Consider the following 16,997-nt stretch of genomic DNA (forward strand, 5'->3'; position numbering starts at 1 on the left):
CAAGGTGGAGCCACTATCCCATTGCATACACCACTGGATACCGGATCTTTTCAGGAGTGCATCAAGTGCACGGGACAGGGAGCTAACGATGCTGGGATCGATTTGGAAGTTGGGCTGGCATCAGATTTGGTCATGCCAATAAAGCCCATCTGAGTGCACATCAAAGATTAAAGGAGCCCCTGCCGTCGAACAAGTTGATGAAGACGTGACATGAAGACATGAAGTGCTAAGAGAGACAAAGAAGAGCATGAGAATGAAAGAGAGAGAGAGAGAGAGAGAGTAAGAAAGAAAGAGAAAGACAGAGAAAGAGGCAAGACAGGGTACATACACTGAGGTTATTGCCACGATGCCTCCCTTTCCTCCGCTGCTGTATGAGCACAGAGAAGACACACAACACACACACGCGCGCGCACACACACACACACACACACACGCATAGACACAAACAGCCACAAGTACAGTACAGAAAGGGGCACACAAGCACACCAACAAAAGAAATAGGGACAGAAAGGAACAGAGAGAGACAGAGAGGGCGAAGGGAGAGAGAGATGGATGGATACACAATGAAAGAGTAAAGGGGCAAAGAGAGGTACAAGTGAAAATCAGGGTGTGCAGGTTAAGGATGCAACCCAAAAAGAGATGGGGTGTCATAAAGGAGGGAAGAAAGAAAGAGAAAGAGAGAGAGAGAGAGAGTCTGATTAGACACTGAAGCAGCAGTGAAGGTGGGAGAGAGACACTTACCACAGACACTGGGTGTGGGTGGCGCCAATACAGTGTTACAGACAAGGTCACCATGATAATGCTCTATCAAAGATACCACAGTCACCACGGCAACGACACCCATCAGCATAGTACACATACGAATGTACGCACACACGCTCACATATACGCACACAGTCATAACAAACAGCAGACAACAATGCAACATGTAAGACCAGTGAGTTTCAAGGCACAAAGCACAGAGTGAGAGCACATAAAAATAGTGGAGGAGCACGCGCACTTAACGTTATGCAAGCATGTGCGCACACACGCACACACATACAAACTCTCAAATACATACACATATACATACACACACACACATCTAGGTAACACTTATTAGCACACAATATTATGCTGGTTACAGTCCTGGTTGAAAAAACAAACAAACTCCCAGCATTCAAAATGTCTTCAGCTTTAGGAAAAACCTTCAACAGGAAGGAAGAGAAAGTTTAGTAAAACAAAGAAGAAGTCTGGAGCCTTGACAGAAGAAGATGGAGAAAATAATGAAGGGTAGAGTAGTGTGTGTGTGTGTGTGTGTGTGTGTGTGTGTGTGTGTGCACATCTGTGACCCTGCTCACATTTGGTTTTAACATCACAGGTGATCCGATCACAAGTGGACAGCGCTAAGTACAGTGTACATGTGCATGTGTTGAGTGTATGAGACAACCACTGCACTCACCAGGGAATGACACTGTAGGGATGAGTGTGTTAGATGGAAAAAAGACAATCACCACAAACCTCCATGCATTTGGGAAATGATTGAACAAGAAGAGACAGGAAGAGGAGGAGTAAAGGAAAAGGAGTTCTGATTTTGCCTGCTCTGGTCTCTTTGAAATCAAATTTGGAGGTCAGGTTCAAATAATGGCATCAACATTTCCAGAAAATGTTTTTTGTTTTTTTTTTTTTGTTTTTTTGAAGCAATTTGAATATTTGGACAACATAGGTCCATAATTCATTCATGTCTTTGTTTAAAAGCTCTTTACCCCACCAGGGGGTGTGTTGTTACAAATGCATACTGCTTTATTCAAAACTATGGAAATTTATTTCAGATTATGGTGGAGATCCCAATGTTTCCACAGATATCAAACATGGCCTGCTGAATTACAGGGAAATGTGCATAAAATGATGCACAAGACATTTAGATAGTTTCTATTTGGCATAATGTTGAATCAGATAGTAATGGTGCATTTGAATATTTTGGTCAATATAAGTGTCATGAAGCACTGCAACATGCAGATGCAGAATATGTACATGATATTCAGATCTTCTCCAATATGTATTAAAGTGACCAAAGTGGCAAATCTTCTAGCAACGAGTCTGACCTGTGTGACTCTGATCTAGTCAAACAAAAGAAGTCAAGGAACAGAAGAAATGAGGAAATGAGGAAAATAGGAGACAGGGAGAGTGGAAGGGTGAGAATGCTGCTCACTTGGTTGTCGCCTGGGAGGCGGGGCATGGAAGCGGCCCTGCCGTGGCCTTCCATTGGTGGAAAGTGCTCGGTATCCGAGTAACCGTCCTGCCCCATCTCTCTCATCTCTACCGTCTGCAAAAACAGAGCAGGAGAGCAGGAGACATGTGACCGGCTGCCATTGGAACTGATAGGAGGAACGGGGAGGGATGGTAAAGTTTGTTAGCAGAGGAAAGTAGAGAGGCGAGGGTGCCACTGGGCCTCAGAGAGGTGCAAGAAGTAAGCGGAAGATTTTGGTGAGAGTGTATGCATGTTGAGGGGTTTTGTCTTCATTTCTTATTTTTGTTCCTTGTTTTAGCTTAGAGTGGTGCCATGGATATAGAGAATTTGAGTTTGGGTTCTTAAGTGGATAAGGCACAAGAAATGGAACTGAATTTGGCCTGTGGGATCTGACTGGGTTATGGACAAGTTACAGACTCTGTAAAGGCACTTATAGCTAGGGCATGAGGTTGGTTTGGGCCTTTGGGTTGGCCAGGGGCTGACTGATAGAGGGACAGCCCTCCGTAGGGGTCCACAAGCGGAGAGCTTTAACGTCATGAAGAGAGATGACATGGACTGTTCTGATGACGGGAGCAAGAGAGTCTCCCATAATGAACAGTACAAAGGTAAAATGAAAGCGATAAAATGAGGAAAATGCAGACAGAGAAAAACACAGAATCTTAAACAGAAAAATAAATGTATTAAAACTAAAGGAGAGACAGAAAAAATGCAACCTCAGATTTGAGAGAGAGAAGAAGTTAAAGAAAAGAGAGTCATACCAATTCTAACTGAGGAATAACTAAGAGAAAGAGGGGCAAAACAATAATGACCTACTGAGTAAAAATAATGAGGGTAGGAGAAGGATGGACTTCTCTGTTGTCTGCCAATGGGACAGACATGACGGGACGGACCTTAGACACCAGTTTCTCTCACTTGAAGAACTCCCCTATGCTCTTCTTTTGGTAAAGGGACTTCCAGTGCATATTTCTGAACATGAACAGCCGTTTTACAAAGCCAGAAGCCAGAAATGACCATGGTTCAAGTCTCTGATGTTACCAAGATGAATAGTCAGTTTATGGAAGAAACAATGGCCTGAGTTTTTCTGCCCAAATTAACTTTATCCTGTAAGAGTTTAATCTGTTCTAAAACAGAAATGTTCCCTTATGTTACAGTCACATTTACCATATTTTGTAAGTTATTTTCCATGGCAAAACACCAGATAATACATATTCATCACATCACATGTTTAGGAAGAAAGATGTTACAGGATTATTGCGATGCTGTTCATGTTCTTAAATATTAATTTAACTATCGTGGACCATAGCAATATGACAGAATTAATTCCTAAACTGAGAGATTTTGGGCAGAAACAACCAATAGGAATGGACAGTAGACTTGTCAAGAGAGAGGCAAGTCAATGCAAGTCTCATTATGCTTTGATCTACAATCAGTTGTTGCCTTCCTTACTTTAACCTCAATTAGTATGAAAGGAAACACAAAACTGACCACAGACCAGTTCTTATGCCTACCTGTAGATAATCCATGTTAAGACACAGAGTATATGAATAAAAGGGACACTGATTTCCATAGAGAAGGAACTGCAATCTGTAATTGCATCAAGACCATAGTTCCTTTCACCATGCAAATGTGGCCAACGGTACTTTGGTTGTTCATTTGGTAACAACATGAAAATAAAAAACCTTTTCATGTTGAATGATCAAGTGTGTAAGCACTTGTTGGTACATGTATAAAGTGTATGACAAGGACATATACTGTGTATGGTCTGTGTGTGTATGTTTGATACAACAGCTGCAAATTATAGAATTGTGTTTGTAATTGGTAGGTTCTGTCTGAATAAAAGTGGGTATACATGCATGTGCAGATATAATTGTGTTTCGCTGCGGGTGTGTGTGTGTGTGTGTGCTATCTACCTGAGAGTTGGTCAAGCTTCCCAGGCCATCCTCAGGGTGCCCCTCAGGGCTCCAGCTGCCAACCTTCTGGGACATCTCCTGAGCTCGTGCCGTCACCCATGATTGGCTCTCCGGGACTCCTCCCTCCACCGGCCTACAACACACACACACCGTCACACACACATAGCACTGCTCACTTTAGGAGAAGCATGCTGAACCATTGGGCTCACAGGAGTGTGAGTTTACAACTCACACATACACACAATGAACAAAAAACATTCACTCCACAAGAGGCCTACTGTAAGAACAGCCCCCCGCTTCTCTCATTTAGAAGCATTCAGCATTCACTTTCCTATTCCTTCTCAGACAGACAGACACACACACACACACACACACACACACACACACACACACACACACACACACACACACACACACACACACACACAAACACAGCTCCTGTGCACAGGTGTTAGGTTTGTGTAGCATCTAGTTTCCACTTCACCTCTCCTGCCTTCCATCTGTGAAGGTTTTCACTACCCATCCTCCATCTGGTTCCCTGCAGTGATGAGGGGGGTGTTCAAAGGGAGGAGGGAAAGAAAGACAGACAGAGAGAAAGAAAGACAGACAGAAAGAAAGATAGAAAGAAAAAGAAAGAAAGAATGATGGGCAGAAAAAGAGCTGGTGTGCAACTACTCACAAGTTGTTGACGGGTTCGGTTGTCTCTGGCGGAGGGAGGGCATTGTTGAGTCCCGGACCCCCATCCTGGGTGGGGGAGGGTGGCTCCACGCGCTGAAACAGTAATGGCGTTCGATTCTGTGTGAGATATACAACATGGCCATCGCCAGCTATCAGGCAGACTAACAGGGAAATGCAGGAAAGAGGGGAGAGCAGGAACAGGAGGGATGTAGGAAGGGGGATCATCAGCTGAAGCAAGGCGATGCAAATGAAGCAATAAGGAAGGAGGGTAGTAGGGGGGAGTGGGTATGGGGCACTCCAAGGAACTGGTGCCCATCAACGAGCAGGAGGAGGAGGTTCGAGGACCCAGAGCAGTGCATTTTGAGATCTGTTGTTCCTGCTGTTTGTGAAGTCGCCGATGGATGATGGGTTGACATGTCGATGCAGTCATTGGCTTCCATGTTGCCGCTGACCCACTGGTTAAACATCCTTAACCAAGCCATCTATGCATATAGGGCATGGAGTGACCATTTGGGTGCTACTATGGGGTTAAATGAGGAAATGAATTTCAAGGAGTGAGCCTGGACCCAAAGGTTGGCTCGAAGGGAAACAGAATGACCAGTGGTCACCGCGGGTGTTACCTGGGCCAACAGCAAACAGGCCCAGGTAATTCAAAATAAATGTAAAATAAATTCAAAAACATATGAATCTAAGTCAGCAGAGGCCAGTTGGATATTGGTGGCCTTAAGGCCTAGAAACCAGGGAATGGCAGTGGAACAGTTAAGCTTATTTATACCTTGTTGCTCAACGCTTTTGACAGATGTCTCTCAACAAAAAGATACACTGTTGAGAGACAGGTGTTGAAATGTGTTGAGATTAGGTGTAAAATAGTCATTAGTTGGCGGTCTAGAGCATGAAGCACAGAGCTGACTAAGGCATGACAAAATAAAAACCCAACGCGCAAAAGTATGTGATTTCTACTTTTTGGTGTTAGATTTACATGATGACAGAAAATGACTGGAGGAGACTCAATAAATAATACTCAGGAATTCACAACAAACACAAAACAAAAGCTAAATACGAGTGGCACAGCAGAGGAAATATTTGCAGGAAATGGAATTAGAAAAAAAAAAAAAACGAGGAATAGTTTCACAGGAGGGATGAAGGCCATCATGGCAGATGAACACTGAGAAAACCCTGTGGAGTGGAACATACAGTACATGAAATGCATGATGGGACAAGTCAGATATGACATACTACATTGCCATTCCACTGTTATTCATCTGCTTAAAATGTTACAAATGTGCTACTTCATAACCACATTTCATTTTTTCACAGTGGAACAACATTATCAACCTGTTATACATGTTGTGTCTGTCATGCACATAGACTGACTGTATAAAAGATGGATGATGGTCTTTTATACAGTCGATGGCCATGCATGACAGAAATAAAATACTACTACGACTACTACATGTTGTATGGATGAATAACAGAGGTGCGGGTCATACAGAGCAACAGAGCATCTCAAATACCGTCTCAGCGTTCACATTTAAACATTCATCAAAGGTGCAGTTCTTTCAATCTTCTGACTTTCTTCCATTCCCCTTTCATTCACATCCAAAGCACAGCAAATTCCCTGCCTCGCTACTGTAGGCTTTGCATAGATCCATGCAGTGCAATAATAAAAGTGCACATGACATTTTGTGAATAATAGATGCCACATGGTTGCTTCAAGTAAAAGTCCACTCCTCTTCTCCTGTCCCTTTCAAAGCAGGTGGCACCTCACGCTGAGGGACATGGGGTGGAGTGAGAGGATGGAGATGACAATGTGTGTGCATGTGTGTGGATTGGAAGAGGGTCAAGTAGAGTAAAGGGAAAGTGTGGGTGGAATATGGGGAGGGTCAAGCAAGGGCACAGATATGTGGGTGTGGTGGAGGTACAGAGGGCTGTGAAGGAAGCATCAGGCAAGGAAGAGGGAATTAAGTTCAGAGGAGAAGGCAGAGGCTGGGATGTTGGCAGGACAGAGCAGAAATAAGGCGAAGGAGGCTGCTGAGGATGTCCAAGAGACATCATCAGTGTCTTCTTGCTTGATGCAGTGGCATGTAGCAGTGCTGCGTTTGTTAACACATCCTTGACACAAGTGCTGTACAGTATGAACAGTCTATTTTTATGTTTGTCATTGGAAGCATGAAGCTCTCTAAGTGTTTATGATACAAGGACAGGTTTGTGGCATGTCTGCAAACAGTGTAAGGTGAGTACCAATAAAAAAAAAAAAAACCCATTCATTTCTAATCAGATCTCACTGGATTAGATTTCAGTATATCACCATTGTGGATTTGTGATTATTAGAGAATGCACATAACACACAGTCTTGTATTTGGTGTATTGATATGAATTTTACAGATCATCTTTGCAGCAACTCCTCAAAACTGAGAATTCAGGTTTTCATTCCCAGAAAGCTTTGTCCTGTTCTTGGGATTCTGAAGCTTGGACTAGACTCTCACTTCAAAATACAATAAGGACAACTTATCATCTTCATTATTATTAAGAGTAATTTGTTACTATTACAGACACTCTCTTGTCTTGGGCTGGTATACTGCAGGCAACAGGATAACAAGAAATGAAAAAAAGTAATGCACTAATTGTTTCAACACTGTATGTTCAACCATGATGTAAACCGATAATATGATACCCCATTAATTCTAAACATTACATAATGGTGTAATTACTACTTGATAATGCATATATAAAAGCAAATGGATAGATGGTGACTGTAAATGATGAAGTTACAGGTCATGATAATTGTTGAGTGGTGGAAGGTTTCAGTGGGAGCGAAGGAGAGAAGAAAGTGCAAAATGCTGCAAGCAGAGCAAGGAGAGGAGGGGTGCAAAATAGCCTTTGAATAGGCCAAAAAAATCTCATTTTTGAGAGAGAAAACATTGCATTCAATGTGTTCAGCAGGTCATTCATTTTACTTTGACTTCCATAATTAGATGAGGTGCAATGATTCAGTGCTACAGTGTGCTCAGCTCTGTTGTTACACCAACAGTAGGAAAACATATTTCAATACAAATACAAGGTTCATACATTCATAAAGCTTCTCTCCTTTAACAATAAAAAGGGTGCCAGCTACATGAAAGCTACGGTGCAGTGCTACCACAGAGCAAGGCTAACAGTCCAGGCTGCAGTCCAAGCTTAAAAGCACAGGTGATGGGGAGTGAGGAGTATTAAGTGGCAGAGGAGAGTCAGCACAAGGAGAGGAAAGAATCAAACCGAGGAAAGGATCCATTACTTAGGTTTCCAAGATGGACAGGCATGGACATCTTGAGAGCTGTGACAAGTCAGCCTACCTGAACCTAAAAACTGCACCAACTTCAAATTCATGTAATATGTACTTGATTTCAATTGTTTGTCATTAAAATTGTACTATTTTCAATTTGTGGACAGTATAAAAATTATATTCATGAATTATGGCCTTGTTTAAAGTAAGTTACAATCTTTGCCCAGCAGATGGCATCACTGTTTCTTTTGTTGGAGGACACTGATACTTTTCAAGTTTCTATACAGGTTCTATAGTGTGATGGACAATGACTGAATAAGGACTCCTCCATGGGTAGTTTAAGCTCTGGATCTGGCTGTCACAGCTTGGTCCTGTACAAATGGGGCTACAGGACTTCAGTAGTGATATTTCAGGGTGTCAGTCTGCCTTTAAGTCTCTGTTAAGTGGGATGCAGGTAAAGGCGGGTGTTATTCTCCTAGAGATAGCAGTACCTGCTCGTCCCGGAGCGCCTGTGAGCGCTTGATCTTGCTCTGCCGGTAGTACTCCATGATCATCATGGCAGCGTAGATTTTCCCCACTGTCAGGTCTGTGGCTGCTGAGAGAATGACAAGTTACCCTGCAAGATTAGACCCTTTGGTATGGACCCTGAGCGAGAGGGATGGGAGAAAGGGGGTGAGGCATGCACACAAACAGAGAAACATACTTGCACTCTCACATATTACACACAAATTCACTCACACACATATGCACAGACACTGAGCCAAAAGTCTTTTCACAAACAGACTGATATTTTTTTTAAATGTATCTTTCATTCTCTTTTCATTCTTCTTTTTAAACTTATAACATTTATATTCTTAAAAACTCTAAATTTGTAATTCCATTCACATGACTAAAAAGCATTTCATTGTGTAGATACATAGATTCTTCTTGGGATGTAATCTTTAAAGAAATTAAAACAATATTTAAAAAAAAGAAAGAAATTGTTTTGCAATCTGATACTCAGTAGTTAAATTTGTTTCCTTTCCACATCTCACCAATAAGAATAAGAATAATCAATTTCATAGCAACTTTGACATTAGCCTTATTAAAACATGGGATGTGACAAAGTGTAAAAATCCGCCAAAGGCCAGCATTTCAATTGAACTGATACCTTCACAATGAAATGGCTTAAAGCCATGTAAAAAAAAAAGTACATTCACAAGCATTAAGCTTTTATGTTACACATTTGTGAACAGTGTCTACACACCACTCACTAGATTTCTAAACTGCACCATGTTCATTTTCTATTCACATATGGCACTAAATACTAACATATGAATCCAGTGTTATCTGTGCAAGTAGCAATCTGGTGAGTGGTGACAGAGCTTAGTCCAAATGTGGCAAATCTTGAAATCTCATGCTTTCTGCAAACCATAGCAACTACATCATTATGCAACCAGTGCTTTGGCACCGGTGCATTCGTTGTCAGTGTGGTTAACATTATGGTAAGCCATATACAACATTTCTGATCAAGCACAGCCAGTCATCTAAATCTACAGAGCTGACTGCCCCTGGAGTGAAAAGACGTCTATAGAGAGTTGGTCTATAGTGAGGCACCCTCTGATTTCAGGCACAAAGAGGTGTTGGGAACCTGGGACTACACTATAGCAATGGATGTGTTGTATTGCTGGGAGTGGGTCTGTTCTGCTGCATGTGTGTGCCTGTGTGTGTGTGTGTGTGTGTGTGTGTGTGTGTGTGTGTGTGTGTTTGTGTGTGTTTGATGATATGGAGGGTCTTGGAGTGCAGTGGTTTGCGTATTAAAGCCTACATAACTGTTTATGACTGAAAAGCACTGTATGGTGCCTGGTAGAAGCATTTTAGTACATGCATATATTCTAGGCTTGAAGCCTGTCTGTGTGTTTTGTGTAGACACATGCAGATCATTCAAGTGATGGTATGGCAGCTGTCAAAAGCCAAAACCTATTTGGTCTGTCTGTGTCTGTTAGTGTGCATTCATACATATATTTCCTCATAGGACCACTGTGTATGGGCGTGCATGTATGGGATGATGTGCTGATTGTATCAGAGGGTGCAGCAGTGAAAAGAGACTGGCTGAGAGAAGCGGTCCTCAGGTGGCGTGAAGAGAAATAGACTGTTGGAGCACTGGGCGGGGTGGCTGCATCCAAGCCACCTCTGGGTGCCCGTACCCTCACTCTCTGTAACTTACACTTGTGCGGCGTAACCAGCAAGTCCAGAGTCTTTTGTGAGAGATTGGGCCAGATTGCCATCATCTCTTTCCTCAGCTCCGCATCCATCTGGTGCTTGTCCACACCACCTGGGCATTTCCAACAACAACAACAGAAACACACACACACACACACACACACAAGAGACACAGACACAGACACACACACACAAATACATACACACACACAGACACACACAAACATGGACACACACACATATGTAGATATATGGACACAGGCACATATGTATGTGTATGCCCATGTAAATGGAATCACACACACACACACACACACACACACACACACGCACACAGGCACAAGAGCATACATACACAGGTTTGTACATATAAAGTATGTCCGCACACACACACACACACACACATACACACACACACACACACACACACACACACACACACACACACATACACACACATGCAAAGCAAACCATGAAAACAAACACAACACACAGACAAGAAAAATGGTTTTGTTAATAATTATTCAAAATGACAAAATGACAAGCCCTCCAGAGTTTCAATGCAAGTTAACCATGTGTGGTACTCCACTCTGAAAAGGTGCACTGTATACTGTACAGAAGCTATATAATTCTGAACTGAAAAATCCTTAATTCTTACAGGGTAGATTCCAACTTTCAGAGTCATACACAAATCAGGAATAAAAATGTGCAAATAATCACAACACACAGGATCTACTGCCACAGAAAGCACTGTACTTAAGATACAGAAGGAGAAGCGTCAGGAAGGACCGAGGTGTCTGGGTTCACAGGACACAAATAGCAGATAGCGCTGCACTAAGGAGAGACAAGAAAGGAAAAGAGAGCAGTGAAAAACAGGCCAAAGGAGGTAAGAGGGATTCCAAACCTTCCGTACCCTTGGCGATCTTGATGTCCAGCGCCGTGCGGATCAGGGCCATGAGGGTGGAATTGAAGTGGACCGTATTGTCATCGGCAACAGGCAGGTCCATCCGCAGCAGTCTCTGTGAGAGAGCCAATCAGGGAGAGGCAGTGAGGAAACCGGGAAGTAAGCAGGGAAGGCAGGTGTTTGGAACCTCCATGAGACAAAGGAGAAGGGAGTGGAGATTGTAGTGGACATGGGAGTAGGACTGGGGAGCAGGGCGGGGTTTGGGGAAAGGGAGGAAGGAGCTCTGTAGCATCGACAGCGGTCTCTGGCTCTACCTGTCTGCCTGTCCAAATGTATTGCAACCAACGTCCCTGGCTCTGCTACACTGACAGGGCAGTGCTTGCATGGTTGATTTTCAGTGCTGCAGTTGAAAATCAATTCATAGATACAGTATGATTCACACCTTTCAATTTTATACAAATATAGAACCTGTGAGTGCCAAGGTATTGTGACAACCATTTTTTTTTTTTGAGTTTGTCCCTCGACTCATGTATTCATTTATTTCCTTATCATAGAGTAGTCAATACATTTCCAATGACCGAAAGACCTCACAGGTTGTTTTTATTTAACTGAAATAACAGGAAGGCACACTGAGTAGAGCCTTCTATTCTCCAGAGCTCCTCCTAGTGGTTTGGAGGTTCACAGTAAAAGAGAGACAACAGAGACCAGGTGACAAACCAGTAAACTAAAACCAACTGAGGGACAGTAGTAAGGAGAGGGAACACTGTCGTTTTTGTTTATTGGTTTGATCCTTCACAGGTCTTGTTGCTTTATAATATGAACAGACGACACAAAGACGCACACAAGACAACAGAGTGACGTTAGTGTGTGTGAAGTGACAGAGGACGGTGACAACCCAGACATGCAGCATTCCATGCTAACGCCTGACACCTTGCTTTAACGCCTCTTCCTCCGTCCATCCAAAACCTCTATATTCCCCCTCCCTCAACCCCTGCTTGCACATACCACCCTCATGCGGCATGCGATGCACACGCAATATGCCTCACAGGACAAGCAGCTGCGCAGCCGTACACAGAAAGCATCCTCTGTTGGCGACGTAAAAATGAGTTTGTGAGTTGTTTTCAAGTGGTTGCTGTTAGAGGGAATAAGAAAATTGATTTGTAGATGATGGGGCTAGGCTGAAACGATAGAGCGAGAAGCTCTATCTCCAACTATCTGATGTCTAATGTGTGAGAAATGGGCACAGACTTAGAGGGTTAATAGGTGAGAGAGAGCAGCATTCTGTGACAAAAAGAAAAACAGAAGAAGAAAACATGGCCACAATGACAGCCTTCTTTGTGCGACAAGATGGGAAATAAATTTTAGGCTACTTTAGTCAGAAGAGGTGTACAGGTATTAGAGAAATATGGGGTGAAAGAAGGAAAACTTAAGAGATGAGAATGTGTTTTTTAAGTAAAATAAATTATATAGAAATATAGTTTATGAACTAGAGTAAAAAATGAAAAAAAGAGGAAGAAACAGCTACCACCACACATAGCTGGCTGGCTGTAAGACAGCAGTCCTGCCTGAAGGCTCTGCTGTCTTTCTACAAGACAGACAGGGCCAAAAGTCAAAAGCAGTGGAGCTAGAGGGGTCATTGTTCTATGGGCTGATTTTGAGGTTATGGTTTGTAGGTTGAGGGTAAGGGTTTGGATGTCTCTCCAAAGATAATTTTGGAGGATATAAGTGCAGGTAAGGCATAAATGTATACACTGTGGGCATCTGGCTGACCTTGAACAGTCACAGTAATTATTTGAAGGGGCTGATTAAGGTCATGGTCACATGGAGACAGATTTTTATTTTATTATTATTTTTTTTTGAAAATGCAAATTTATTTATCTGTTTAAAAACAAAACAAAGCAAAATAAAAGCTCAGTCCACACAGGAGTGTTTCAAAAATATCAGTGTCCACACAGGAACAAAAAAATGCATACATTTTTGCAATATGAGCATGTGCAAAGAAGCTGAGGAGTGACTGGAGCTATTTGTTGACATCCCAAAGCTACAAATGAAAGTGACAATATGGTTAAAATGTCTCAACGTCCAAAACTGTATGAAAAATAAAGTGGAATAATAAAAACAAGGCGTGGTTTATATGGACAGAGGGGGAGGCTGAGCTCCTCCTTAAAGTCACAGGTGTGTAGTTGAGGTGAAAGCTACTGAAAATAACTGTGTGATCAAAGTTGCACCAATGTAAGGTCAGCATCTCTGCGGTCAGAAGCAAAGTTGTGCCAGTGACATCAGTGTTTTGTTTTCACCTGTACTCGTGACAAAATGAAAAAATGAGTGTAATGAGCGAAAATTACACACTGGAGGGTGTTTTTCCAAACCAGTGGTTTTGGTGACCAAAAACACTGTTTTTGTGAGGACAAAATGGACAAAAGTTGCATTTTCAAAAAAAATCATCTCCATGTGGATGTAGCCTAAGATGATAAAGGGATTTGGCCTTATTAGTTCAGGAAGGAGGCTGGAAAACAAACTTTGAAGCTAAAACCTAAAGGATGGAGAAAACATGGGGAGAGGAAGGCCCTCTTCAGACTTGGTTTGAAGAAAAGTTGAATTTTGGTAGAAAATTCAACTGTCTATGTACTTCCACATTTAATTCTCGCAATGCAATTTCATTTCACTGAGACACACAGCTGGTTGTTGAGGAAGAGTAATTGAAGAGTAACTACTTTCTGTGAATCTGCACTGAATCTGCACCAGCTGTTGAGGATTGCTCTTCCCCAACAGCTGGATGTGTTCCTCAGTGAAATGAAAATAAATCATGAGAACTGAATTTGAATTGGGACCAATTGTGCTGCACTATAGAAGTGAACCAGGAGACAGAAATACAGTTTTCTGGATTAGCAGCCAAGGGGAGCACAGAGCAACTAATGACACCCAGGTAACTATACGATCAAACATTCTACCAAAGTTCAGGTTTGCTTCAAAGAGTAACTGAACCCCAAACCCAAATCTGTATGAACACAAATGGTGAAAAGTACGGTGCCTGGTCTTTGGTGACCAGTGATGTCACCACCTGTTGTACTCTATGGGTGGTAATATTACCTGACACCAAAGACCAGGCACCCTACTTTTCACCCAAAGAGGTGAGGCTTCACACAGATTTGGGTATGGGGTTTAGTTACTCTGTAACATCCATCTCAGATAATCCAATCACAAGTGGAAAGCCAAGACAGATTGCTGTTCACACCTGGCATTGTTGTGCATCTGAAATGCGTCGCCAGTGATAACTTGTGATCAGATTGTGATTGTGGCCTCAGACCTGTCAGAATGACCTCATTTTCTATTCTTACTTTGATTCCTCTGTATTTCACTGCAAGTCCTTCTGTTCCTTCTTCCTCCTCACTTCCATGTTCCATGGTTTCAGTGTCTTCTCAACATTCCCCACCCATGCTTTTTCCTGTCTCTGGTCTACTAATGAAGCAGATGTGCCCAAACTCTCTATTTTATTTTATTAAAACATCTGACATCTCACCATAAAAACAATCTTCACTCCAATTAGATTTTCCCACCAACAGTAAGTTCTATCAAAGAGCTGCTTCCTTCCCTAGGTGGTTCCCTGATGTTGCTGGGGACACATTCTACCCTAAGACTCATTACACACCATTTGGCTTCTGAACTTAGTGCTGGCCATTTGTGATCGGATGTGAGGTGCATGTTAAAAAACCAAGTGTGAGCGGGGTAAAAGAGAGACTCAGGGTTGGGCGATATGGGGCATTAGGGTAAGACCACAGTGACAGTAAAGAAACACAAGAGCAACTGTTTGAAAGAGACAGAGATAGGGGGGCATACCTGAGTCACATAGTGCTTACAAATACTTTTTATAGTTTGTATTAGTCCACTCTAGTAGAGATCATAGGTGGAGTTTTCCATATAAGATGCAGCAAAGAGTTTAGACAGTGAAAATAAAGTATGTGAAAGTCAATTTGGTATACTTTCCAGTGACTGACTCCCTATTAATTGCACCCTGTAAATCCTATCAATCTCTCACTGCAAGCAGGATAAAACATTGAGACTTATTTGTAAGCACTATTTGACCCAAGTCTGTTGGACAGAAGGAAAGAGGCTGGGAAAAGCAAATGCTTGCAATGGAGAGATCTCCTGTGCCTACAGGCTGTTTGGCTGTCTGCCCCGAGGCTTACAGTGATCTGCCAATGACGGGGTATAAGGTTGGCAAATTGTGACATAATTGAATTATAAAAGATTTAATAACTGAAGGTGTTCGGGGATTACAGGTGAACTGTACTATTATGCTACTATTAAGGTAAGTTTGTTGGTATCAATCTGTATATCCTCATTACAATAAGAATTTGAGAATTGGTATGTGTGTATGTGTGTGTGAGTGAGTTTGAAAGACAGGGATGGAGATGGGTGGACAGGGTATGTGAGGGGGGTGCTGTCATGCAGAAGACAGGTGGGGGAGTGCAAATATGTGAGGAGGGGAGCAATATGCAGAGATGAGGGGGGCTGGAAACAGAATAGAACTGCATTGACGAAGAACCAAAGGACAAAGAGAAGACTGGACTTGCAGATAGATAGAGGCTGCTTGGGGACTGGAGCTGCTACATGAACGGTGACAGAAAAAATAATTGCTTTTATATGGCAACCAAAGGTTCTCTAAGGAAAAGCACACATCACTAATACAAGCCCTTCTGCTCTCTCCCATGAGAAATAGCATAGAATATCTGTGTTGATATGACCTAATTCTGTGCATGCGTGTGTGTGTGTGTGTGTGTGTGTGTGTGTACATGGGTGTATGTGTGTGTGTGTGTGTGTCCCATCCACAGGATAGAGCGACTAAGAGGACATAAGTCTTGTGGACCTTCAAAGCCCTGCTGCACACGCATGCTTTTGAGTGTCAGAGTGTGTGTGCTTATGTTTGATAGTGTCTGCATGTGTGATTTGCTATTTTTTATTTTGCCTAATAAAATAACTAATAAATTTTTTATCCATTTAAGTTTGTTTGCAAAAACAATTAATCAATAAAAAAAATCATACCAGTAAGCTAATGCATTGGCAATGCTGGCCTTTATGAAAAAAAAAAAAAGAAAAAAAGAAAAAAAAAAGATTTTGGATTCAGAAAGTACATTATGTGATTCATAATGTACTTGTTTACTTGTTTTCAGGCATGTCATATATCTGTTTTTGCAAATGAACTCTGAGTTTGAGTTAGTTCATCACAGTTCATCACTGTAATTACTATACTTACTCACATACATAACACCATGACACTATTAATACAAATAGTTAACAGAATTTTTGTGGACAACATAAAAGGTGCCATTAAGTGTTTCATAATGTGCATGGGATATGAATGTTTGTGCTGGCAGGCATGTATCTCCATTGTGCACGGTGCAAACGAGCTAAGAAGGTCCCTCCATTCGCTCCCTCCTGTGGATACATACACCTGCCTAACCCTTCACCCTAAGTCTTTCTGCTCATCCCGTTTGCCTCCACTCACCACTCCCACACCACCACACAACGCCACAACACCAACCAGCCCACCCCCACTCTCCACATTAATGAAACATAAAAAAGAGAACCAAAGAAACGATGACACTAAGAGTACACCATGTTGAGCGCTGATTCCCCCCTCCCCGGACCCCCAAAACCCATAAACACCCATGGGAGAATGGGGCGAAGCGGGGGTCCTTCCTGACCTTGTAGGCCACCCGTGCTGGACACCTCTTCCCAAGGCCTAGTGGAGGACACATGTGCCTCAGCATGTCATACATTTCCCTGCAACTGATCCTGCCACTGCACCAG

General features: G+C 42.4%; 1 protein-coding gene across 1 annotated transcript in view; it reads right to left on the reverse strand.

The window, feature by feature from the left end:
* Positions 1-16,997, reverse strand: part of cacna1aa (calcium channel, voltage-dependent, P/Q type, alpha 1A subunit, a) — a 112,999-nt gene that overhangs the window by 6,370 nt on the left and 89,632 nt on the right. Inside the window, exons 42-48 of the mRNA XM_030056901.1 lie at positions 11,196-11,301; positions 10,287-10,394; positions 8,572-8,675; positions 4,820-4,935; positions 4,141-4,273; positions 2,192-2,305; positions 329-367 (exon numbers count right to left, since the gene is read on the reverse strand). Coding sequence (XP_029912761.1) covers positions 329-367; positions 2,192-2,305; positions 4,141-4,273; positions 4,820-4,935; positions 8,572-8,675; positions 10,287-10,394; positions 11,196-11,301 — 720 coding nt within the window. The remainder of the gene's footprint in view (positions 1-328; positions 368-2,191; positions 2,306-4,140; positions 4,274-4,819; positions 4,936-8,571; positions 8,676-10,286; positions 10,395-11,195; positions 11,302-16,997) is intronic.

Source organism: Myripristis murdjan, chromosome 8 (genome assembly GCF_902150065.1).
Source record: "Myripristis murdjan chromosome 8, fMyrMur1.1, whole genome shotgun sequence".
Taxonomy (NCBI): Eukaryota; Metazoa; Chordata; class Actinopteri; order Holocentriformes; family Holocentridae; genus Myripristis; species Myripristis murdjan.